The sequence below is a fragment of the Pholcus phalangioides genome, unplaced genomic scaffold (genome assembly GCF_987345545.1).
Source record: "Pholcus phalangioides strain wild (caught in Gottingen) unplaced genomic scaffold, Ppha-v1.0 ptg000040l_1, whole genome shotgun sequence".
In the NCBI taxonomy this organism is placed as follows: domain Eukaryota; kingdom Metazoa; phylum Arthropoda; class Arachnida; order Araneae; family Pholcidae; genus Pholcus; species Pholcus phalangioides.
In genome coordinates this window covers 6,819,284-6,844,600 of record NW_028301626.1, presented here as the reverse complement: position 1 = coordinate 6,844,600, position 25,317 = coordinate 6,819,284, and the positions used below count along the sequence as shown (strand labels likewise).

General features: G+C 35.7%; 1 protein-coding gene across 1 annotated transcript in view; it reads left to right on the top strand.

The window, feature by feature from the left end:
* LOC149065416 (uncharacterized) overlaps positions 1–25,317 on the top strand; it is a 69,469-nt gene that overhangs the window by 1,161 nt on the left and 42,991 nt on the right. The window contains exons 2-4 of the mRNA XM_089254123.1: positions 7,258–8,960; positions 18,300–18,374; positions 21,166–21,240. Coding sequence (XP_089110249.1) covers positions 7,258–8,960; positions 18,300–18,374; positions 21,166–21,240 — 1,853 coding nt within the window. The remainder of the gene's footprint in view (positions 1–7,257; positions 8,961–18,299; positions 18,375–21,165; positions 21,241–25,317) is intronic.

Here is a 25,317-nt window from a genome sequence, read left to right as displayed (position 1 = left end):
TGCAAATATGCAAATGAGACATAAGAGGGAACATAATGAAATTTTTACACCTGCAACCATAGATGTGTTTTCTGCTTTTAACTCTGTCGCGTTTCCTTACCCCAAACATAAATAGTGAATATGAAATGCAGCGGCTTATATTACAATGCAAATGTATTGGGATATTTGTGAATCAATACATGATAGCAGCGCCCAACTTTTCCATCCGCTCTCTTTGCATGCCATTGTTATTGTCTACTTGATATGTATGTAGTGTTGTGTTCGACTTTTCGGTGCTGCCATCCATATTTCAGAAGTGAAGTGTTATGATTGAATTACATTTATACTGTTTGTATGTCTGTTGCTCTCTGTGGCGAGACTTTTTAAAGGGGAGATCGGCTCGATACATCTGGACGGCATTTGATTAAATCAGAAAGAATATGTAATTTTTTATTACCCCCTCCCCCTTTTAATTAATATTTCATCAAGAAGCTTTACAACGCTAGCAGTCAAAGAAGACAGGCAAATGTTTTTAACATTCGCTGATGTAAAGATATTTTTAGGAAAGAGGAAAAATTCAACTTCCCTTTTGTAGGGAATCGAACCCACATCCTCTCACTTGCTTCGTATGGATGGGGCGAGTGACATCGTCATGCTCAGATAAGTCGCCATCTGGTGGCAGTGTCAGCAATTGTGAGCTGTGGCGTTAATTAGGTCCTACCCTCATGTACAGTCAAATTGGTGCCACATTTAGCGACTTTCTGAAGGGTATCTAAAGTCCATTTCACCCAAAACGATCAGGGTATAAAAGTCTCTTTGGGTTTGGTCAATAAAAACATGATTGCTGGATTAAAACTCCAGATAGTAATTAAAACGGAAGCATTAAAGGTGTAACCTGAGAGAGAACGATATCCAGAAATTATCCAACAAGAAAAATCAAAGGTAATATTCCACATACTCCATTGGGGATAATGTGAACAGTGTATACTGTACAAGGAAGGAAGGAAAAATAAGCTTCAAATCATTCAGTTAATACTGTAATACAAAAGTATATTATAACCACAGCGCCCTCTATGGGGTGACATCATTTAACAATAAGTAACAGTAAAAAAAATGGCAATCAACAAGACGAGGAAAATAATAGTAATAGCTGGCAGAAAAAAAAAACCAACGAAAGAAAATGGACAACCATTACTGACCAGGAAAAATGTGTGAATGAGCTAGAAAGGAAGTCACCGAAAAAAATTTGCCAAAGAAATAAGGGATTGTGTATTATAGTTTTTCACCTACCATATTTTTTCCCCAGAAAAAACTGGCGCAGTGACCTTTCCCCATGTAGGTAGACACACTTGCATAAATTCAGAAATTTTCACATTCTTCTCAGGCTCTAATTCAGTCATCACTCATACAGAATATTAGGCTCCAAGGCCAATTTTTCGGTCGTCCGGGTAACCTGGTGCCTGGGATTTGTCAAGCCGTGGTGTAGAACGCATCCAACTTAGGCGCCAGTGCAGTAAAAAATTTTGAGCATCATGTTCAGCTCAACCTCAAAAGCAATATCTTTGAACTTTACCTCAATAACAAAAAATTATGTACAGTCTTGATATAACGGCACACTCTGCAAAGCAAGAAAAAAATATATTGTCGCATCGAGAGGCAGCAGTTTTAACATCAGAATAGACATTTCTTAACAAGACTTGAAAAAATATTGTTATTGAGGTATCACTTGAGTGACATGGGGCACAGTTACAGTGTACCTAATTCGCCCGTGGTACGTTCCCAGATAACTTGAGTGAACTGCGGCATACTTACAGATAAAGGGCCATTCAAGAATTATGTTGGCAGATTTTTAGCCTCTTTTGACCCGCCCTTGTCAGCAAAATTTTGTCTGCTCCGCCCCCCCCCCTCCCCGCAACTTGTATTGGGATCAGAGACTTATGGAGGCGTGGGACATGAGCACCCCAGACAATCAAAATTGTATTTTGATGCCGAAAATATTTTTTTTAATTAAAATATCAGACGAAAATACCTTTATATGCTATTTTGATCAATTTTTCTTAATTTCAATTCTGTTTGAAGGCAAAGACTTCTCTTTAAAAACATTTATTGTGACCCCGCTACCTGAAGTTTGTAACCTCCCTCGGGATTTACGTGCCCGGTTCGAAATATCCTTAATTAAAGGAGACAACAAGAAGGAAATACGGACAAGTTTTTGTTCATCTCAATTACTTTTTTTTCATTAAATATTTTTAGATATTACATTTACAATTTAAACTTTTAGTTAATTTTGATTCAAAACAAAATATTTCATTGAGATCTACGTTCCAATATTTAGTTCAGTTTACTATTGCTATCTCACCTGTGACAGTCCATTGTCAGCTGAGAATCCAATCTCTTCTTGAGAACTCAGAAGCTCTAAGTTCAGGTTGTAAACACGGCACAAGTCCAATCAAGATGAAGGAACGAACCAAGGAACAGAGTCCCGTAGTTCAGGTAGTTCAGGTCATTGGCAGTTGGCGTCCTCTAGAACCCCAAAGCAGAATGTTTATTACTGTTCTGCGACAAGCCCTTGGCTGACTGGAAATGTTCTGCAGTAAAAATCCTCATATATGTAATAGTGTTTTTTGCACTTTTTCTTAAAATTCTTCCAAATTGTTCTGCGATGTACGTCACAGATTTTGGCACATTCTGCTTTGGGGCTCTAGAAGATCTTCAAATGATCGATGACCAGCATTAGGATCAAACCACACAGATGTCAGAAGGTGGAGAAGAACTGGGCATCACCATCAGCAGTCAATGGGCAGGATACCCCCTAAAACCTCTTGGAGTTTCACTATTCAAAAACCCATCAGAAGCGACAGTCGCCTGTCACAGCTGAACTGCAAAACTTAGATTTTTCTTTAGAAAAATTAAAACTTAGTTAAAAGCATTTCAACCAGACCCCAGCAGGGAACAATAACATCGGTTATTTAGTTCACAACTGTTCCGGCCACTAGATGGCAGCAGCATACTGTTGGCGAGCGGCTGTCACCTTGAGAAGCTGTGTGCGTAACTCAGTATCATCATAGCGACCAAGCTGACAACATGCGGCTTGTGTGCCGTTTCCTGCTCATATTTCAATAAAATTCATAGTTTTTTTAATTGTATCTTGAACTGTTCCTTTATTTGTCGATGATATTTAAGGGGGAAATTCTCAGCCGCATGTGTCAGACAAACCAATCAGCTTCAAGGTCAAATAATTTACATATAGAAACAAGTTTTCGGGAAGTAAAATATTTCAGGATGACAACACTGAAAACATAAACATTGAAGACCGATTAGCAGCACGCGATCGGTCCCAGATGGCACAACAAAGGCAAGAAAAAATAAATAGCAATGAAAATGACTAGATAAGGACTCTTCTGTGGGGAGGGGGGGTCTATGGATACATTACACCGTAAGTCTTTTGTGCCTCCCCTCGATTCTGCATACACCCCTGATTGGGATTGCCCTTTGAGAATATACATAGGACGGGAGTGCTGGGTTTAAGCTACGGTCGCATTTTTCGCAAAATGCAAAAGAAAATCTTAGAATTCAAAAGAAGTAGTAGCCACTTTCGCAAAAATGCATACAGGAGGTACGAAACGAGTAGACATCCAACCATAGGTGTAATCAGAATTATCTCAAGGAGGGGCTTTCAATTTCTTTTTCTTCTCAAGGGGTGGGGGGGGGAGGTTTATATTTTTCCCTGCAAAGTAACACTATAATCTCGGCTTGAAGAGGGGTTAGAACCCCAAAACCCCCTTTACGTATGCCAATGCATCCAACCATCAATCATTAGCATTGTAGCATTTTGCTAAAACTTTTCCCCTCATTTTCACTTTTTTTGCTGAAGGAATTTTTTATCTAGCTTAAACCCTGCGGGAGTGTGAAAGTAGACCATCATCACCATTCACACCTTCGGTGAAACCCAAGTGGTAGAGGTCTGAGAGATCTAGAGAGTAGTGAAGGAGGTGTCTATAAAGGACATCAATGGGGGGAAGGGTATGTTTGTTCAGATGCTCACAAAATAAGGAAAGGTTTTTCTCTATTTTTTGGCATTCAAAGTAAAGATGCCACTAAGAATATTTCATATTTTTATATAGGATGGTTGATGACGTAAGCATCATTCAACCCCCCGCCCTGCACCATCAAAAGTCACAAATCCCCTCCCATCCCATCGATGCTGACATAATACTTCAATGGCTCCTTAAGTCACATGACTGAACACACAGTTCTAGGTCACTTAAGTGGCCCACGACACTTTTTCATACCAATGAAGTGGTCCATACTTTCCAAAACGTAGCTTTTGGTTCGATTGGTTTACATGCATTGTTATCATTTTACCTCCTGCAACGTCCCTTGTGCGAGTTGCTTGCCTGGTTCGAAATATCCAGCAATTTGTAGAAGCAAATGACAAGTGGAAAATTAACACAACTCAACTTTCGCATGAAAATGTTATTTATTAAGTTTGGACTAACGTTTACACAAATCAAATATTAGATTTTTCAACACATAAAAACCCTTGATTCAAAATTGACAGAATTTTATAATCTCACCGGTTTGTGGTCTGTCAATAATCAGTCAATTTATACAAATACAAATACAACACCACAACAGGCAAAATGCCCAACGAGGTGGCTGATAAAAAGATGCCCATAAAAATATGGTTGTCATATGTTTCAAAAATACAGCAACCCAATTAAAAATGCAATTAACACAAATTACAAACAATATATACACATGATAAAATATTATACAATGCCCATAAAGAATACTTATGGTTGTCTTATTCTAAGAATGGATAGCTTTTCGATTTACCCCAACATGTTTATCGTATTTCTTTTTAAACGTGTCAATTGTGTTACAATTTACTACCTCCGGGGGTAAGCTATTCCATTTATTAACAACCCTATTGGAGAAAAATTCCCTGCGACACCATAACCTTGCATTGTCCCTCACCAATCGATACTGGTGTCCCCTTGTAAAAGCAGTCGATTGGCGGTGTACTAAAAGTTCATGGTCCATCCTATCCATCCCATTGAAAATTTTGAACACTTCGATCATATCTCCTCGACACCTGCGTTCATCCAATGTAAACATATTCAAAAAATGAAGTCTTTCTTCATAACTCAAGCCCTGTGTGCCAATAAGGACACGCGTAGCTCTTCTCTGCACCCCTTCAACCAAGTCTATGTCCCTCTGTAGGTATGGTCTCCAAAACCTTACAGCATACTCCAGTCCAGGACGAACTAAGCCTCGAAAAAGTGGAAGAATGACTTTAGGAGAACGCGAAGAGACCTTTTTGAAAATGAGACCAAGCATTCTATTCGATTTTTTGACAACCGCTGAACAATGTTCAGAAAACCTAAGTCGCTCGTCAATGAGAATTCCCAAATCGGTGACTCTAGTTGCATCTGGGATAGTGACACCATTCAACTCGTAAGAGAACCGTGGGTTGTTCAAACCAAAATGAGCGACCATGCACTTATCTACGCTAAACGTCATGCTCCATTCATTTGCCCATGCTGCAATCTTGTTTAAGTTGGTCTGGAGCAACTCCCTATCGCTTTCATTCCCGATTACCCCCATTAGCTTCACATCATCTGCGAATTTGCTAGTAATTCCATCGATACCCTGATCGAGTTTATCGATAAAAAGTGAAAAAAGTATGGGGCCAAGGACACTTCCCTGAGGAACTCCACTTGTGACGTCTGTCCAACCAGAGAATTCCCCGTTCACCATAACGTCCATACGTCCATAAACTGCCGGCCGGACACTCGATGTAGGAAGTCTCTTCAGTGTAGCCCAGTTACTCAGTTCTCAGAGTTAGGCCTAGTCAACACGGGGGGGGGCCCTCTTGGTTGAGAGCCGGATCAGCACCAGGGGCACCTCTCGGTTGAGGGCCGGATCAGCACCAAGGGCCTCTTGATTGAGGGCCGAATTGACAAGATGAAACGTTATTGCACATACCCTTGACGAGGCCAGCTCCTTTGTTATTTTTCATCCAACGTCACTTATAGAAGGTTTTTCATCTATGAAAATAAAACAACTTTTTGATTCCGGATCTGCCAGGAAACAGATTTAAGCAATTGAACTATCATAATGAACAAACTATTGGGTAATTTTCCCAGCCTAAGGCCAAATGAAGTGGTTGTATGACGGACAACCGCCCAACTAGAGGGTTTTAGTTGAATGAGTACTATCAAGGAAAAGAGTTGGTTAGCCAAGGAGGGAAGAATTTATACACATAAATTTTTTATAAAAATTTAGGACCACATGTCCTCGTAAGGCCTTTCTGCCTCAACAAAAACATCACATTTACATATTCATGCATTTACAAAAATAAATATCACACAAAGAAAATATATCTGAAACCTGGCAACATGACGCAATCCGGAGAGCTCATCAGACTCTCTCTACTACGTCAACATTGAATAAACAAAACTGAAAAAGTAAGTGTTCCGACGGAGGTCTGCAGCCCCACTTCACTGAAAACAAGGGAATACACCTCTTAAGATTTCCCACACAACGAGACATTGTAATACCTCTACTGGGAGGTCCCTTAATGAAAAATAAGAAAATATTTTTTTAAGACATACACTTAACCCTCGTCCCAACTATACGGGAATTCGAACCAGATCTCCCCACGAAAATGATGACATTGCTGTCTTGAGGGAAATTTATTTATATGGGACGTCAGAAACCCGACCTCTGACCTGTTCTCGTTCGACAGTCGTAAGACCCTACCTGCAGACTGCCAAATTAAGCGAACATTCTGGCCCTTGCCTGTGCACCCGTGGGTCCTCGGGTGGTTTCTGGTAGCTGAGAGGTCTCTAAAATAAGGAGGAATTTCCCACATAATGACAAGATCACCATTAACGTGGAGGGTTTGGATCCTGATACGTTACACTTCCAAAGCAAAATATGCTGAAAACTGATATACTGCTGCAGAACGATCTTGGGAAGAAATTGTGGAAAAAACACTTTTGCGGGAATTTATTTTGGAGAAAATTTCTGGTCAGATAAGGGCTCATTTCAGTGCCTATACTGAAATGAGCCCTATAGGCTAATGCAAAAAATTTGCATTCTGTTTTGTTGCATTTTACATTCCTAATGAAAACATTTTCACAGAAATACCGAACAAATCCACAAGAACGACTACATATCTATTGTCAGAGGTTGAAATAAAGTTTCGAAGAGTTTTGGTTAAGAAAAAAAAATGTAATAATTCCATAAATTATTCCTCTTTTTTTTCAGATGCAGCCGTTTCAAGAATAGATGTGAAACAAGAATTATTCAATGTTTTAGGCTCGACCTTGGGTCTCGAACAACCTAACTCTTCTGGCCCTGCTACGTACATCCCGACACCCGTGGAAAAGTGCGGTTCTGTTAAGCCTCAGGGAATTCTCAAGCCGGTGACATCTATCATAAAAATAGAAAAAGCCATACCAGAGTACAAACCGACTCCAATTTGCAAATTGCAAGAGCCACCAAAAGAAGATTCTGCATTGCTCCTGAATGCTAGGAAACGCAAGAAGTATGAAGAATACATCCCAGAGGAGGTGAAACAGAGGAAAGTGACTTTCGCTCTGCCCAACGATGACGATGATGATGATGGCAATCAAAACTTATCTGAAAGCTCTGATGAAGATTCGGCTGGCTTCGATGCCAGGTTCAGTGACGACGACGTTGAAGACGATTATAACAAAGGACAAAATAAGTTAGAATCTAAAACTTCTGTCGTGACTTCTGACTTCGATTCGAAAGAGGCGAAGGGAGAAACGACCGAAAACGAGAACCAGTATTCGTTGGTGGACAAGATACTAGGCGACGTTAACAAAAACGAAGAGTTCATAAAGAACTTCAGCAAACCCCAATCGATTAAAGTACTATGCAATAAGCTAAAGCCAAAAGAAAGCTCTTCTACTTTAGATACGGGAATCGCTGGGAGTGTGGCTGATAAAGAAAAACTTAAAGAAATTTCTGATACAAGTACGTCCAAGAATAAGCCAGTCAGTTTCAAAAAGTCTGAAAAAAAGACTGACTCCGTGAAACCTTCAGAAAACAAACGAGAACAAAATGCTAAAGGAAAGTCATCGTCATCATCATCAAGTTCATCAGAGAACAAGAAATCGAAAGAAGATGATAAGAAAAACAGCAAGAAATCATCTGGTAGTAGTTCTCATATAGACAGTAAACACAACAAATTAAAGAACAAAGAGAAGGAACCACACGGCGAGAAATCAAAAGATGCTACTTCAACGAAAGATAAAACTAAAAGCACCAATCAAAAGAATTCAAAATCGGATAAGAAGATCGAAACAAAGAGATCGTCAAGTAAGTCGGTTGAGAGCAGCTCAAAAGCAAAATCTGGAATCAGTGACGAAAGCAAGAAACATTCAACTCATAAATCCAAAGAGAGTTCAAAGGACACAAAGTCAAAAGACAAAAAATCAGAACATCATACAAAATCTAACAAAACCGACGGAGACAAAGACAAGTCGAAGCCTAAACATAAATCGAGCGAGTCAAGCTCCAAGTCATCTGGTGGTTCTTCTTCATTGTCGTCAAACTCTCATGAAAATGTCAGGAAGAAAATTCAAGACGGGAAAATATCAAGTAGCAGTATAGTGAACAAATCGAAATCAAGTTCACATTCCGAAAATGTGAAAGTCAAAGAGAATTTGAAAACGGGACAGATCAATAAGGGCGACGATTCACGTTCTGCTCAAAAAGACCAGAAAAAGAATGTGAAGTACCAAGATGTGAAAGAAAAGAAAACAAAGGAAGAAACCGATGAAGAGGAGGAAGAAGAAGAAAGTTCAGATTCAGACGATATGGTGAGCGTCCCACCTGATGCTGAGGACGATGCTGATTACATGGATCCTGACACATATGAAGAGTGCTTCCGTATATTTCAAGAATCTTCATTGGAAAGTGCCGCCAAGAACAAAAATGAAGTAAATATATGCAAATTATTCCATTTCTTTATGAGTGTAAATATTTGTGATTCAGGTTGTACAGTAGGGTGGATCGAAAAGTATAGGAAATTTTTTTTTTCGAAATTACTTTTGGCTTCGGGTGGGAAAGTTGTGTCTTGGTTGTATTAGTTAGTACATAATTTTTTTATTGAAATCCATTCATATCTTCCAGCGCCCCAAAAATAGTTAAAAATTGAAATTTTTATTTTAAAAAAAATGTTTGAAATTACTTATGGCGGGGGGTGGGAAAGTTGTGTCTTGGATACATATATGTTGCATAATTTTTTTATTGGAATCCACTCGTATCTTCTGGTGGCAGAGTCCCCCAAAACTAGTTAAAAATTGACATTTTCATGAAAATTTATAAAAAAATTTTTTTTGAAATTACTTTTAACATGGGATGGGAAAGTTCTGTCCTAGGCATATTACAGGGGTGCAAGAGCTGCGCCAAACTGTGCCGAAACGTTTTCTTGCTACATGATGTGCCAAGGTGCTGAATCGCTGCGCATTTGCACCATTTCTTGTTTGTGGTCTCATGACCTTGGGTAAGTAGTTCTACAATCTTGAAGTACAAACAAAATCCTGTACTGTTATTAGTATAACCCGTGGGCAATCAATGTCCATGAATGAATATGCCAAATTTTCCACTTTCTGAGAGCATTTTTTTCCTGCAGGTTATACGGCATGAAATAATGGTAATTTCGCTGCTACCAACCTGCATTCAAAGACAGCATATCTACAGCGTGAATTCGTTTTATTTTCCACAAGATTGCACACGTGCCTTTGCGAAGAATTAAAAAGGGGATTGGTTTACTCATTTAAATAAAATTTTTCAGAGATCGTTGGGAAAAAATAGGATCTGTAAAAACTCCATCTAAAATAGCCTTAGTTTTGTTATCTAGCCACTATGAAGTCGTATGGTTATCGCCGGCGGTTGCCGATCATGACAATTTCGCATCGAGAAAATCCGGATTTGTCGAACAGGGGTGGCTCGAGAAAAAAATCTCTACCCATGCAGAGCCTATTTTTGGCGCTAATGACTACGTTTTTTTTGGTAAGCAAAGCTTTTTTCACCCTTTCAACGCCATTTGGCACCTCTTCTCAATATGGCCGCATAGTCTGCCCCTGCATTGGTGGCGGGAGGGGCATGCTCCTAACAATAGTCAAAGGAAAGAGTTTCATTTCAGTAATGCGTGTGTGTGTGTTTTAGTAGTGACAGATAAGATACTTCAGAAAAAAGTTAAATGGACTTTAATTTGTGAAGGAAATCTTTATTTAGAATTATTTGTTCCAACCATTTTTGGCAAAACTTTTGGCATTTCACAGAAAAATTACTCCTTATATTGCAGATATAGTTAGTTTTTAGTTCTGCTCCAAAAATGAAAGTTTGCTACTCCAAAACGGATGAGGGGTGCTTGCACCCCTGATATAAATTTGCATGATTTTTTTATTGAAATTCATTCATATCTTCTGGTGGCCCTAGCGCCCCAAAAATATTTAAAAATTCAGTTTTATGAAAATGTATTAAAAATTTTAAATTAATAAAAAATGTTTATCAATTTTGCAGAGTATTCAGGTATTAAAGTATGAAATTATAAATAATAATTTTATAATAATATGTGAAGTATAAATTTGAAAAATCAAAGTAATAAATCATAAAACTTTTAAAAATTGAACTTATATAAATGGCTTTTTTAATTCTATTAATTTGAGGATTTGCATATTTGTTGTAATGGTTTTTGGTATTAAAATGTTGGCTATGGCTTCTTTATTTTATCTCATTCAATATGAAGCCGTCTTTTCCCCACACACACTTTCCAATGCCTCAGACACTAGGTGAATGCATCTTTCAACTGCTTGGGTATGGCATGAATATTTTCACCATTCCTTCCAACTTTTACTGTATTAAATAATTTTATACATTTAATAATAAACAATAAATGATTTTCCATTTTCTGCTTATATTATTTTCCCTGTGAAATTGATTATTTAGCTCATTTTTTTAATTCAAAATTTACATAAAAATGGATTTTTGGCAAATATTTAAGTGTCTTGGGGCATCAGAAGACATTAATTGAATATGAAAATAATTTTAATTTATGCTAGTATGATTAAAAGACAACTTTTGCATCCCAAGCCGATTCTTTTATCCACATTTTGATTTTTCAATCCACCCTATTGTATAGTCGGGCCTGGATATAACAAAATTGCATGGGAACATGAACAAATTTGCATTACCCGATATTTGTTATAACTGATACATGATAAATACGTGAGTTTAATGAAATGAAACCACTTAAAGCAATGTTTCCCAACCTATGGTCCATGGCCTGTGAAGATGAAACTGGTGGTCCTCAGATGCACTTGGGTCATTTCATGTCAAATCATCCAGCGATGATACCCATAGTCTCATATTTCAATGATTTTTTTTTATTTTTTGCTTTTACCATCCTTATTAACCATATGAAATATTATTTGCATATTTCTAAAACTTTTTGAGAAAAAAAAATGTTGAAATTTATCAAAAAATGATGCAGATGACTTTTCTGAGGCTCAATTTTTAAGTGGCATTGTTTGAGAAAATAAATCGTCACTTTTCAATTTTCAATATATTCAAGTGAAATTTTCACTAAAGTGTTCACAAAAACATACAGAATATGAATAAAAATAATTCATACGCTTACATTTGAAATTTGTATGCAAAAAAATTATGTAAACTTTGTTTTTATGGAATTTTTCGTTAGCAAAAATACAATTTTTCAAACATATTTTTAGACCAGAGGCACAGTAGTTACCAAAACAACTTTTATTTTAAATTTCTCCTATATATATGAAGTAAAATACTGGAGAAAAAAAATAATGGTTTTTTGACTGTTAATATGTTTATTTTGGCTCGCAACACAAAATTCATCGAAATAAGACTGGATCGCTCCGATTTCAAATCATTCAACTAGATACTGAAATGCAACCCATCATCCTAGATTCCAATTATTATTTTTTCTTTATTACTTCTACCATCCTTGTTGACTATGCAAAATTTCATGTACATATCTCAAAAAATGTTGGAGAAAAAAAATGTTTTCTAACCTCACAAATGACGTCTCTAAGGCTAACCATTCAAGCAATATTATTTGTGAAAATATATCATAACTTTGCAGATTTTTAATACATTCAAAAGAAATTTCCACTAAAATGCTCACAAAAAAATGCAGATTATGAATAGAAAGGAAAATGTAAACCTTAGAGGGAAAAAGTCATTTAAATTTAATTTTTGTACTAATTATTAATTTTTTTATTTTTAACACAGTTTTTTAAACACTTTTTTGGATGTACAGCATGAATTTTCAATTTTTTTTAAATTTAATCCTATTAATTTATTAAGAAGGAAGACTTTAGAAGAACAAACATTATTTTGACAGTTGATACATATGAGTAACAAAACACAATTGTATTTATATGACTAATTAATTTGTACATTTTGATTTAATATAATGATACATGCTTACTAAAAACAAATTTACATTTTATTTTTCATGTACGCTTATATGTTTATTACAGTATTCACTAAATTAAGTTTCATGAGTAGTTAATGCAAATGATTCAAAACAATTAATAAATTTTAAAATTCTAGGATTAAATGAATTCATGAAAATTAGAAATGTTAATGTAATGTGTCAAATCAGAGTTGGTGAAAAAAAATATTTTGGTTTTTAAATTCATACTTACAATAAAGTCATTTATTATTGAATAAAATAATTTTTTAAATTAAACCTTTATGTTCAGATTCTTAGAAAAGTGTTCAAATTCCAAATAATTAAAAGAATAATTATTTTCACTTTTAATTGATCTATAAATATTTCTTATGATGCAACAAAGGCAAACTTTTGCAATCTGATGTTATATTTTTGCATAAAGAATTATTTTGTATTTGATAAACCCAGATAATATTATTAATCATATATAGGTGTATTTTGAAGTTTTTTTAACTTTAATTATAAAGTTATTTTACCAAAACAGTGTTAAATTTTTTTTTAATTTGATTTTTACAGCATATATTTTAATAAACATATATTTAATATATATATGATAAATATGAAATGGTTATATATGTGTGGCAAAAAATTCTACATTATAATATTTAATGCAGGCCTATAGATTTTTCCCAAGAAATAATTTAAAATTGCTGATAAAAAGCCAGAATATGAGGCATCAAATCACAAAGAATGAAATAATTATCAGATACAACCTGATTGTTGTAGCTGAGGCAGATGGAAGAGAGTAGAATTAAAACCTAATGTATATAATACCTGGTGGTGATATATTAGATGTGTTTCTTGATGTGATGATGATTGTAAAAGATATAATAGCTTCTGTGAAGATATAAACTATGGCACACTGGTCTTTGTCCATTCAGAGGACAGCTGGTGTCTTATTTAATTACAAGACTATCATCACAGCAGGTGATGATAAAGTCACTGCTGCTTCTTCATTGAGAAAACTAAAACAAAAGTGTTAGAACTAAACTGCCTTTCCCCCATCAAATGATGCAAGTCTTAATTATGATCATGCAGATCTTGACGGAGAATGTGCTCCATAAAGTAGCCTACTCCAGGGTTAACAAATTTCTTATGATACCATTATTTCCATTTGAGCTAAATCTATATATATATAAAATTGATTTTCTGTGTGTGTGTGTGTGTGTATGTTCTCTATACAAATCTACAATTTTAGATAGATCGTCGCCAAATTTTGCATATATACCAAATGGGACCCGACTTGAACGATAGGCTACTTTAAAATTTCGTCAGACCAGGGCAAATGCCCCAAATGGGCAAAAAACTGTCCGGCAACAATGGTTTTTGGGCCTCAACAATCACTTTCCGAACGTTTACTTGGGTTACCGTGGTTCCCTAGCGATGAGTTTCAGACGTGTTTATGTCTTTACAACGGTTTGTCACTTCTTTAATGCTGCCAGTTATGTATAATAGTTTATGCCTTTATAATGGTTTGCCACATTTTCAATACTCTCAGTAATGAGGCTTTTTGAATAGACGTCATAATCATCATCAGCATCGCTTTGAGAGTCAGGAAAAGGGTGATCCTCATAGAAATCAGTGCTAAAATTGTCGATTTTACTGTAGAAATGCGGAAATTAGTGGGATTTTCCGCCCCATCAATAATTTTAAAAATTGTATTGAATTCTAGATTTCTGAAATATTGAGTTCGATTAGAGATATACGAAGCCCAGGAGATCAAATATGAAGTAATTAGCCGGACCTACTTTTGAGTTGTACATTCATGCAATAACATTGATTTCAACTTTTTATTTATATCTTCTCAAGCAAAAATTAATGTCTCCGCGTATTATCTTTTAATATTCAACTGCATAAATTCATAGTTTAGGATGTTTTAAAATTAATCATTGGTCCGTAAAGTACATCGAAGAAATTCCACAGCTTCAATTAAGCATTTTTAAAAGCTGGAACAGGCAGATGGATAACTTAAAGTTCGGGGGGGGGATCGAAATACCTAGCGCCCCTTAAAAAGAGGGGGAAAAATATTTGTTTCTATGTTTCTTTAAATCTAGATTTGTTTATTTCATGAAGTCGCGCAGGAAGTCGCCATATTGGTTAACTTAGACACGGTTTGCATGTCCCTCAAAGAAAGAGGGAGATATCACGTGATCCAAAAAAGCCTCATTGAAGAAAACCTGGGCAACGCGGGTATTATAGCTAGTATTTAATATTTTGGAATTCAAAGCAAAATGTCAGAAAAGACACTTGAAATTTATAGTGTTGGAAAAGAAACTGGGTCTGACTGTCATAAAAAGTGTTATGCAAAAGTGAAAAATCAGTTACCCATTACATCATTGAACCTATCGGACATCAATCTTTTAATCTTGAGGAGTGGAGCAAAAGTTCTGAACATTTATCTACTGTGTGTAAGCATCATAGAGCTTTTTTCTCAAAGAAGTATGAAATATACCCGAAAGCATGCTTCAATCCTTTTAAATGTCATGAGAAAAAATAACAAAAAGTTTAAAGATATTAAACTTGTATTTTTCACAGAAAATAAATGAAATAGATGGTTTTACAAAATCAATTCTAGGGCAAAAAATATGCCATGCTATTAAGGACAAAGTGAATAAACACATCAATAAATTAGGTGAAGAAACTGAATACTGTGAAGAGATGAACAGTGATATTGATGTAGAAATATTTAACTTGGAAATGTCAATTTCTAAACAAGAAACACTTGAAGAAATAAATTCATCTCTACAGAACATAGAAGAGTCATCAGTTAAACTTCATAGGGTGGCTCCACAGTGCAGGTCAAACTATGCCAAAAGAAAATTTGAATCTGCCTATAACACTTTAAACTCAAAGGTTTGTAAAGTTTCTGAAGAAGAATTACCAGAAAATGAATCTTAAAGCACACTTAATGAAGATATTAAACAGAAAGCAAATGATATTATTTTGATAGAGTTAATTCGAAAAAAGTCTCAGTTTAACCATCACAACAAGGGAAAAGTTCCAAATTTTAACTCTGGCCCCTGCTTCATGGAATAAGGAAAAAAATCTGTGAAGAGTTCAATGTCACTGAATGTGTTGTGCGAAAAGCAGGAGAGCTTTTGTAAATGAAAAAGCAAAGGTGAGCCATTGTGTTTTTATCATAAAAAGAATCAAAAATTAAATTTCAATGATTTTTTTGCAATCTAATTTTTTAATGCAAAGGTTTAAATTTTCTTTCCTAGTCATAATCTACATTTTTTTGTGAGCATTTTAGTGGAAATTTTATTTGAATGTATTGAAAATCTGCAAAGTTATGATATACTAGCTATAATACCCGGCGCTGCCCGGGTTTTCTTCAATGAGGCTTTTTTGGATCACGTGATATCTCCCTCTTTTTTTCTTGAGGGACATACAAACCGTGTCCAAGTTAACCAATATGGCGACCTGCGCGATTCATAAATAAACAAATATAGATTTACACAGAAACGTAGAAATGAATATATATTTTTCTTTTTTTAAGGGGCGCTAGGTATTTCGTTCCCCCCCCCCCCGAACTTCAAGTTATCCATGTGTCTGTTCCAGCTTCCAAAAATCCTTAGTTAAAGCTGTGGAATTTTTTCGATGCACTTTTCACTGGCTCATAACTAATTTTAAAATATCCTAACCCACATGAATTTATGCAAATAAATATCAAAAGAGACAATATGGAGACATTAATTTTCATACTTGAGAAGATATAAATGAAATCAATAATATTGCTCGAATATCCAACTCAAAAGTATAGGTTTGGCTAATTACTTCGTATTTAATCTCCTGGGCTTCGTATATCTCTAAGCGAACTGAATATTTCAAAAATCGAGGATTAAATACACCTTTTAAAATTATTGATGGGGTGGAAACCCCACCAAATTTCCGCATTTTTACAGTAAAATCGGCAATTTTAACACTGATTTCTATGGGAATCATCCTTTGCCTGACCCTCAAACTGATGCTGATGATGATTATGACGTCTATTCGAAAAGCCTCATTACTGGGAGGATTGAGAAAGTGGCGAACCGTTATAAAGGCATGAACTATTATACATATACTAACAGGATTAAAGAAGTGACAAACCATTGTAAGGGCATATACACGTCTGAAACGCATTGCTAGGGAACCACAGTAACCAAAGTAAACGTTCGGAAAGTGATTGTTGAGGCCCAAAAACCATTGTTGTCCGACAGTTTTTCGCCCATTTGGGGCATTTGCCCTGGGCTGATGAAATTTTAAAGTAGCCTATCGTTCAAGTCAGGTCCCATTTGGTATATATGCAAAATTTGGCGACCATCTATCTAAAATTGTAGATTTGTATAGAGAACACACACACACAGACACAGACACACAGAAAATCAATTTTATATGTATAGATTTTCACAAATAATATTGCTTGAATGGGGTTAGCCTTAGAGACGTCATTTGTGAGGTTAGAAAACATTTTTTTTTCTCAAACATTTTTTGAGATATGTACATGAAATTTTGCATGGCCAACAAGGATGGTAGAAGTTATAAAGAAAAAATAATAATTGGAATCTGGGATGATGGGTTGCATTTCAGTATCTAGTTGAATGATTTGAAATCGGAGCGATCCAGTCTTATTTCGATGAATTTTGTGTTGCGAGCCAAAATAAACATATTAACGTTCAAAAAACCATTATTTTTCTTCTCCAGTATTTTACTTCATATATTTAGGAGAAATTTAAAATAAAAGTTGTTTTGGTAACTGCTGTGCCTCTGGTCTAAAAATATGTTTGAAAAATTGTATTTTTCCTAACGAAAAATTCCACAAAAACAAAGTTTACATAATTTTTTTGCATACAAATTTCAAATGTAAGCGTATGAATTATTTTTATTCATATTCTGTATGTTTTTGTGAACACTTTAGTGAAAATTTCACTTGAATATATTGAAAATTGAAAAGTGACGATTTATTTCCTCAAACAATGCCACTTAAAAATTGAGCCTCGGAAAAGTCATCTGCATCATTTTGTGATAAATTTCAACATTTTTTCCTCAAAAAGTTTAAGAGATATGCAAATAATATTTCTCATGGTTTATAAGGATTGTAAAAACAACAAATAAAAAAAAAAATCATTGAAATCTGAGACTATGGGTGTCATTTTGGCATTTTGCTGGGTGATTTGAAATGGAATGACCCACTTGGAAATTCAGTTACAGTAGTCTGTTTAGTCTGAGATATAAACGGGACCGAAGCCGTCTCGAGGAAATTTGGATGATCCAAAAAACAAATAGAAATGGACTTTTATGGGTAGGTGTCAGACTTAGACTTACATATTCATGCTTACTCTTTACTCTGACCTATTTTGTTCTTAGTTCAGCGGTTCTCAAACTTTTTCCCCCACTCCCTTGGCCTCATCTCAATGGCTCCCCAAAAAAGTCTAGAAAAAAATGGTTTTTCAGAACTAAACCGGCACAAATCACTACATGGGGGGGGGGGGCAGGATACTTGTGGCCTGCCAAGCTCTTTTTATCACGTGTAGTAAAGCTTAGTTACCTGCAGGCATAGCTAAAATGTCAAATGTGGCTCAAATGTGTCAAATGTCAAAATTTAATACCTACCATAGTAGTCTCATTGAGGCATGACTTCATTTTTTCACATGTTCTCAAATTCAATGTGTAGAAAATACTCTAAGCTTGAAGTGAGCATGTCAATCTAAAATCAATGTGATTGCAATTCTCTAATCAAACGGTTTTTTCCCTTCGTTTGTTGTTATGAGAGAAGTGACCTTTTTTTTCTTTCATGTTATAGAGTTCAAGTGAAAATGAAGAGAAGTATGAAGAAATTGTCACATTCAGGAAGAATACTCAACCGAAGTTCAGTTTGGTGAGTGTTATATAAATTTTAAATGTTCAGTTAATCACAAAAGCGATGAATTACTTCCCCTTAAATTTAGGTGTATGATTTGTAATTCAATAGCATAAGATTGTGCACAGAATGAAATTAAAAGTTGTCTTTATTTTATGTGCAAATGTTATGCTCAGAGCCATTTTGCAATGCACTGTTGTTAGAGCTTTTCTCAGAATTAGCAGGACTCACAAATGAGAAAAAAAATTCAGGCGCCAGCCAAATTTCATTTTAGGCAAGAAAAAGTGTCTTAAATAATGTTTTTTCGACTTTTCTGAGACTTTATGAGCCCTTTCCATGCTGAAAGACAGTTTATTGTGAGCTCAGAAAAGTGAGCCATCCCCAGACTCTGATTTCGCAGTCATATGTGTACAAAATTTTAGACACCAATGCAGATTTTCTAGTCCATGGGGACTTGACGCTTGGGATTTGTCCAGCCCTGGACCTAGGCCTACTTCTGATTTCTTTCAGTGAATCATGGTATTACACACTTTCTTTTTTTCTTTTGTTAATCCACAGCCTGGCTGTTATCTACAGCGAAAGCCTTTTGAAGTTGCTCTCACCAAACTGTTGTGTTTTCACTTGCGAATTCCACAAAATGAACCCGATATATGGTCAAACCTCTCTGAAGACCAGACAAGGCCTGGATGCTGTCCCATTAAGGATATAAGCCCTTTACCCTATTAGGTTGGGCCATGCTGTGGAGGATCAGGAATGTCAGACGGTCAAACATTACTGTCTCAAAATTGACTGAACCAGAAAAAAATTTCGAGATAGTTTTCGAGAAATAGAGTTTTTGTGTAAGAAATGAAAAACACACAGAAAATTTCATTTAACCAAAACTAAAATGCTATATTTTACTGCATAATCACTGCTAAATTATTTTGTCAAGTCATGCAGTTTATGTTCAATTGTACTTGTGCAAATATATTAAAATACAATTTTTTTTCATTTAATTCTATTACACTGGCAGAAAATAAAATCCCAACACCAAGAAAGAGTTGTGCTAGATAAATTAAATTTGGGAGGCGTGCTTGCATATCTGAAAGATGACGACTATTCAAATTTCTCACTAGACGAATAACAGTGGCGCTAGTAGCACCACTGTGATCATGCAAATCACGTTTGCTTTAAATACACAATTTAAACTTCATGAGAGCGTTATTTACCGTTTGAATTGGACGTTGTGAGCTACGTTTGAGTCAAGAATGCCTTTAAAGAGACTAAGAAGGCAGTATCACATCAGCTTACTGAGTTTGAACGAGGCCATGTAATAGGGCTACAAGAAGGTGGATTTTCTTTCCATGATATTGTGGAAAGACTTGGCAGGGATGTATCCACTGTGCATAATTGTTGGCAGCAGTGGTCACGGGAAGGCACTTTCTCAAGAAGACCGGGGTCCAGCCGCACACGAGCCACTACTGAGAAGGAAGACTGCTGTATTCGCTGCATGGCTGTGGCACATCGTACTGCATCTGCAGCAGAAATTAGAGCTTCCGTTGTCCCCAGAGTGACACAGCGAACTGTAACAAATCAATTACTTGAGGGACAGCTCCAAGCCAGACAGCCTATAACGTTCATTCCACTAACTGCAAATCACTGCCATCTGCGACGTCAGTAGTGTCAAATTAGAGCTCATTGGGGGATGGAGTGGAGATCTCTTGTGTTCTTAGATGAAAGCCATTTCTGTCTTGGTGCCAGTGATGGTCGTACGTTGGTAAGCAGGAGGCCAGGTGAGCGCATGGCACCAATTTGTCTGGGAAGCTATTTCCTATCACGGCAGGAGTATTCTCATCGTTTTTCCTATCACATTGACAGCAAATTTGTACATCAGACTGGTGATTGAACCGATTGTGCATTCATGAGCAGTATTCAAGGGGGTGTTTTCCAACAGAATAATGCTCGTCCTCATACCGCTGCTGTCACCCAACGTGCTGTACGGGGTGTCGACATGTTGCCTTTGGCTGTGAGATCACCAGATCTTTCTCCCATCAAGGATGTATGGGACATTATTGGAAAACAAATCCAGCGTCATCCCCAACCAGCATTAAACGTTGCTGATTTGACTGACCAAGTGCAACAGGCATGGAACTCCATCCCACAAAATGACATATGGCACCTGTATGACACAATGCATGCACGTTTGCATGCTTTCATTCACAATCGTGGCAACTACAGTGGTTATTAATGTACCACCATTTCACATTTGAAATGGATCTTCTTGCTCTTACTTTAACCTGTGACCATGAAACTTTAATCAAATAAATATGTTACCTAGACAATTGCTTTGATTAAATTTCATTCCTCTAAAGTAATTTCTTGGTGTTGGGATTTTATTTTCCACCATTGTATTTACATACCTTTATTTCAAATAATCTGTAAGATTGGATTGGTGCATATCTTTCGCTTTTTGAGCCTTCAAAGTGTTATTACTCTGGAACATCATCTGTATTTTCATCAACCAAATCGACCATTCATTTAGCAATAATTTTGGTATCGGTCAAAGTGCCGCAAGGGTTTGTAGTGAACTGTCCATTTCCAAAAAAATCAGAAATGAAATTTTAATGTACAAGTGTTTTTTATTTAGTAATCCCTTCTTTTATGACCAAATAATAATTTAGTTCTATTTTAAAGGCTTCAATAAGAACCAACTTTTTTGCAGTCACCCCTCTTTTACAGACAAGTTTATTTGTCTTGCTGGTGTTCTTAAAAGAGGGATTTTATTGCATTCTGAAAACCTGCATTCACCGCTATTTTCCTGTTCTTTTAGGCATTACAAGAAGGTTGCAATGATACATCATTTGGATCAAAGAAACGTGTGGCTCATAATTCTGATTTCAAGAGGGTAAGCATGTTTCCACTGTATTATCATAAATGACTGAATAGAAATACATATTTTAGTTGCTCTGTATGGTTTTGGTGACATTTGAGCATGTTGAGGATTGCACGAGTGCCGCCTTAATCCATTGTCTCACCCAGACACCTCAAGAGAAGAGAGGCTTCAGAAAAACGAGAAGTAGTTGAATTTGTCTAGAATTTTCCAAGTAGGGCTTAGAAAAATCACTTGGTTGGGGGCCCGTGATGCTCTTAACACAGTTTGGATTACACAAACATAAGTTTGCAAGAATTAATATCTTCTGACTTGAATTAGAATTTTTATTAAATGCTTTGCTGGCTTTCATTAATCACTGGCCTCTATTGGATTACTTCAGAATTGATTCTTTGAGATGTTTTTCACTTCATGGGATTTAGTAAGAACTCTAAAATATAACAACTAAGCAACCAGAGCAATCTTTATGTCTGTGATAATGGTAATGAAAGCCTTGGGTGCTTTGTAGGAAAAAAATCATTTATACCTTCAAAGTTTATGTTATTTCAGAGTTTATTTCTCTTATGAGGTTAATGCTTTTAATTACACTACACTATGGACTATTCTGCCTATTGTGGCTGAAGGGTAGGCCAGATAACAGAAAAGCGGGATATGTCAGCTTTTTACAAATGCTCAATACCTTCGCCCCCCCCCCCCATTCATAAAAAACACCTTCTTTATACAGAAACCCACTCTTATTAATATTCTTTACCTCCAAATACAGACGAGTACTTAATGAATGCTTGTTATGTACTGAACTGTACGTTTCAAAAAATTTATTACAAAATAAATGGTCCAAGAATAAAATATTTGGATATATTTTAAGATATGTTATATTATGTCTAACTTGATTGGAAGAAATGAAACCATGTTCACTGTACAGTGTGAATACATATGCTTTCAGAATAAATAAAACAAAAAAACATACACTTGTTTTTTTGAAAAAATTATTTGAACTTATTTTTAACTATGTTTGATAAATGATTACTAGAGTCCCCGGAAGTTCAGGCAAAATGCCATAAACGCCTTTTTTGCCTATTTTCAAACTTTTTTGGTAAAAATGACTTTTTTGAAATTTTCGTGCCATAAATGCCTAAAATAGTTTTAAATTTATTAGTGCAATTTTTCTCAACCTTTCTGAACCTAAGGACCCATAAAATACAAATACAACACCACAACAGGCAAAATGCCCAACGAGGTGGCTGAGAAAAAGATGTCCATAAAAATATGGATGTCATATATTTCAAAAATACAGAAACCCAATGTATGAAACCCAAATGTCTGAAACAATTTGACGGACCACTTGCATCTTGTATTATGGGACATTTTTATTTTTTATTTTTATTTATTTATTTTTTTTTTTTGGTGGTTCTGAATTAATTTTTTTTACTTTTGTCCTGTTTTTTTAATGATGTTTATTCAAATTTATAATGTTCACTAAAATCGTTAATAAACACTGTATTTATAACATGATAATTTTGGGTATAAATACAAATATTCATCTAACATTGTCAAGTTAAACTGTTTTTCCCTCAGTTTTTCAGCAATTTTAACTACGCTTGGGGATTTTGCTGACTTATGGCAATGTTTTTAAAGACAATTGGCGACGTCCCACATTTTACAGTAATTGGGTCATTTCCGTCAAATTTTTGTTTACTTCGATATTTAACTACCTTTTATTTCTCCACCCTTCATTCCTTTTTACAGTAATGCAAATTGTCATAAATATCATTTTTAGACTGCAAATTAGAGATACCCCGGATTTAAGATTGCAAGTTCCTGCATTTTCCTTGATGAGGAAATGAACCTAAGTATGAAATACAAGTTTTATTTGTGAAACCATATATGGATATTACTATAATATTAATTACAACAAATGAATAATTTTCCATCCAGCCCCTACACCATCCTTGCGGACCATAGGTTGAGAAATGCTGTATTAGTGAATTTCTGAGGCCACACTGTAAAATATAAAACTTAGATATTTTGGGCATTAAAAACTTCAAAAGAATTGCCCTTTTTATAATTTTCCAATTGTCAGTATTAATTATCATCAGAAAGCCCCCTTTTTCAAGCCCCATTTAGACACAACTAAGTGATCTGAGAGATTGCTGTTGACATGCATTAATTTTGCTTTGAGCAGATGGTGTTAGACATGAATGATTTTGTTTCAGATGAACACAGCCCGTGTTAGAAAATCAGAGGGAAATTTGAAATTTGTTTTCCTACAGGCTTCACATAATATGTCTCGCCCAGGTATTGGGCTGCATTGTGTGCGTATAGCAAACTGATGATTGTCCCAAGAGATCTTGAATTGACGTCATGGTTCACACAACGTGGGGTAGGAGCAGACAGGGCTTTGGGATTCCATGTTTTGATTTTGTTTTTTGCACCATAAATGCACTGCAAACAACCATTGCTATTTATTAAGCATACATATTTAGTATTCGATTAAATTGACGAGAGTTCCCATCAGGAGTGTGTGATAGATGCAGTCATGCAGGGCCCCACTCTTGAAGGAGTCCTGCATGCGTGGTAATATAAAAAAAGGTTAATTTTTTCTTTTTACAAAAATAGAACAAGATAGCCATGTTTTAACTATAAAAATGATACAACAAATAAACAAGAATCATTCGCAAGTCCAGATAACTCCACAGATCATTATTTATTATTTATTTTTGAAATATATGACGTACATATTTTTATAGGCATCTTTTTATTAGCCACCTCGTTGGGCATTTTGCCTGTTGTGGCGTTGTATTTGTATTATCCCTACCAACTCTGCGCCTAGTGATAGCGGCCCTGAAATTGGCCAAATCCTGTGGGTCTGGTAACATTTTTTTTTGGACTTGAAATCTGTTTAACTTGGCTAATAATGCATTATTATACACTGTAATTAAAGCAATAGACAGATTAAATGCAATTGATTTTCAGCTAGTTTTTGGGCCCCTAATACCTTAGCTTTTGGTTATTTGTAGTTATTTTTTCTTCCTTCGAAACATTATAAACGCCTTTTTTTTTTTAGTGCCTATTCTAGGCATTTTTAGTACCATTTTGCCTTCTTATTTTGACGATTTTTAGTGCCTAAACTTTCGAGCTCTAATGATTACTCAAATGGCAAAAGGCAGGCTTGAGATGAAAGAGTCAAAATTCACAGTTTTCAATTTTTTGAGAAAGTCCTTGATAGATGACGGCTTTGTTCTTTTAGCTCTGTTCCTTGACGCAATGTCACTCCACTTACTCTTTAATGTACGCAAAAACCAGTTTTGAGGTGTGACTAACACATCATGTGAGATTTTAATGTTAGATTTGGTGTAGCCACACTCAAAAACATGTTTTTGTGCAGCTTTGGAATCACTGAGAAGTATTATGTATGAATTTTTAACTAGAGTGGATACTCAAGAGTTTAATATATTATTGGTTGTAACCAGGGTTTGACACCCCCTCAAAGCAAAATATGCAGAAAACTACTTTGTATGTCACAGAACAATCAGTGCTTTGGCAGAAAAATCTGGAAGAATTTAAAAAAAATATATAAAAAACATTATCATGGGAATTTTCACCCCAGCATTTCCAGTCTGCTGAAGGCTTGTTGCCACACAATTCAAAAATTCAGTTTTAGGAAATTTGACAATGTGAAGAAAAACTTAGCCACCAGCCAAATTCTTATGAGTGAAGCATGGCTTATGCTTGAACAAAATGGTCCTAATTAATGCTTTTCCACAACTCAATATCTTTTTCTTATGTTAAAAGACATGCTATCATCTCCAATTTAGCAGTTACTTATAGAAAATTTTAAACACCAATATCAATTTTCTAGACAACCCAGCATCCGGGATTTGTCTAGCTCTGCTTTACATGCCACCAAATCTAATGAATGGAGCATGACCTTTACTGTTGATAAGCGCATGGTCGCTCGTTTCGGCTTCCACAACCCATGTTTCGCTTACGAGTTGAATTACTGTTCCGGATGCTATCCCTGAGAATGCTCAGGTTTTATTCTTAAAAAGTTTTCTTCGCAGTCTCCTAAAGCAGCGGTTCCCAACCTTTTTC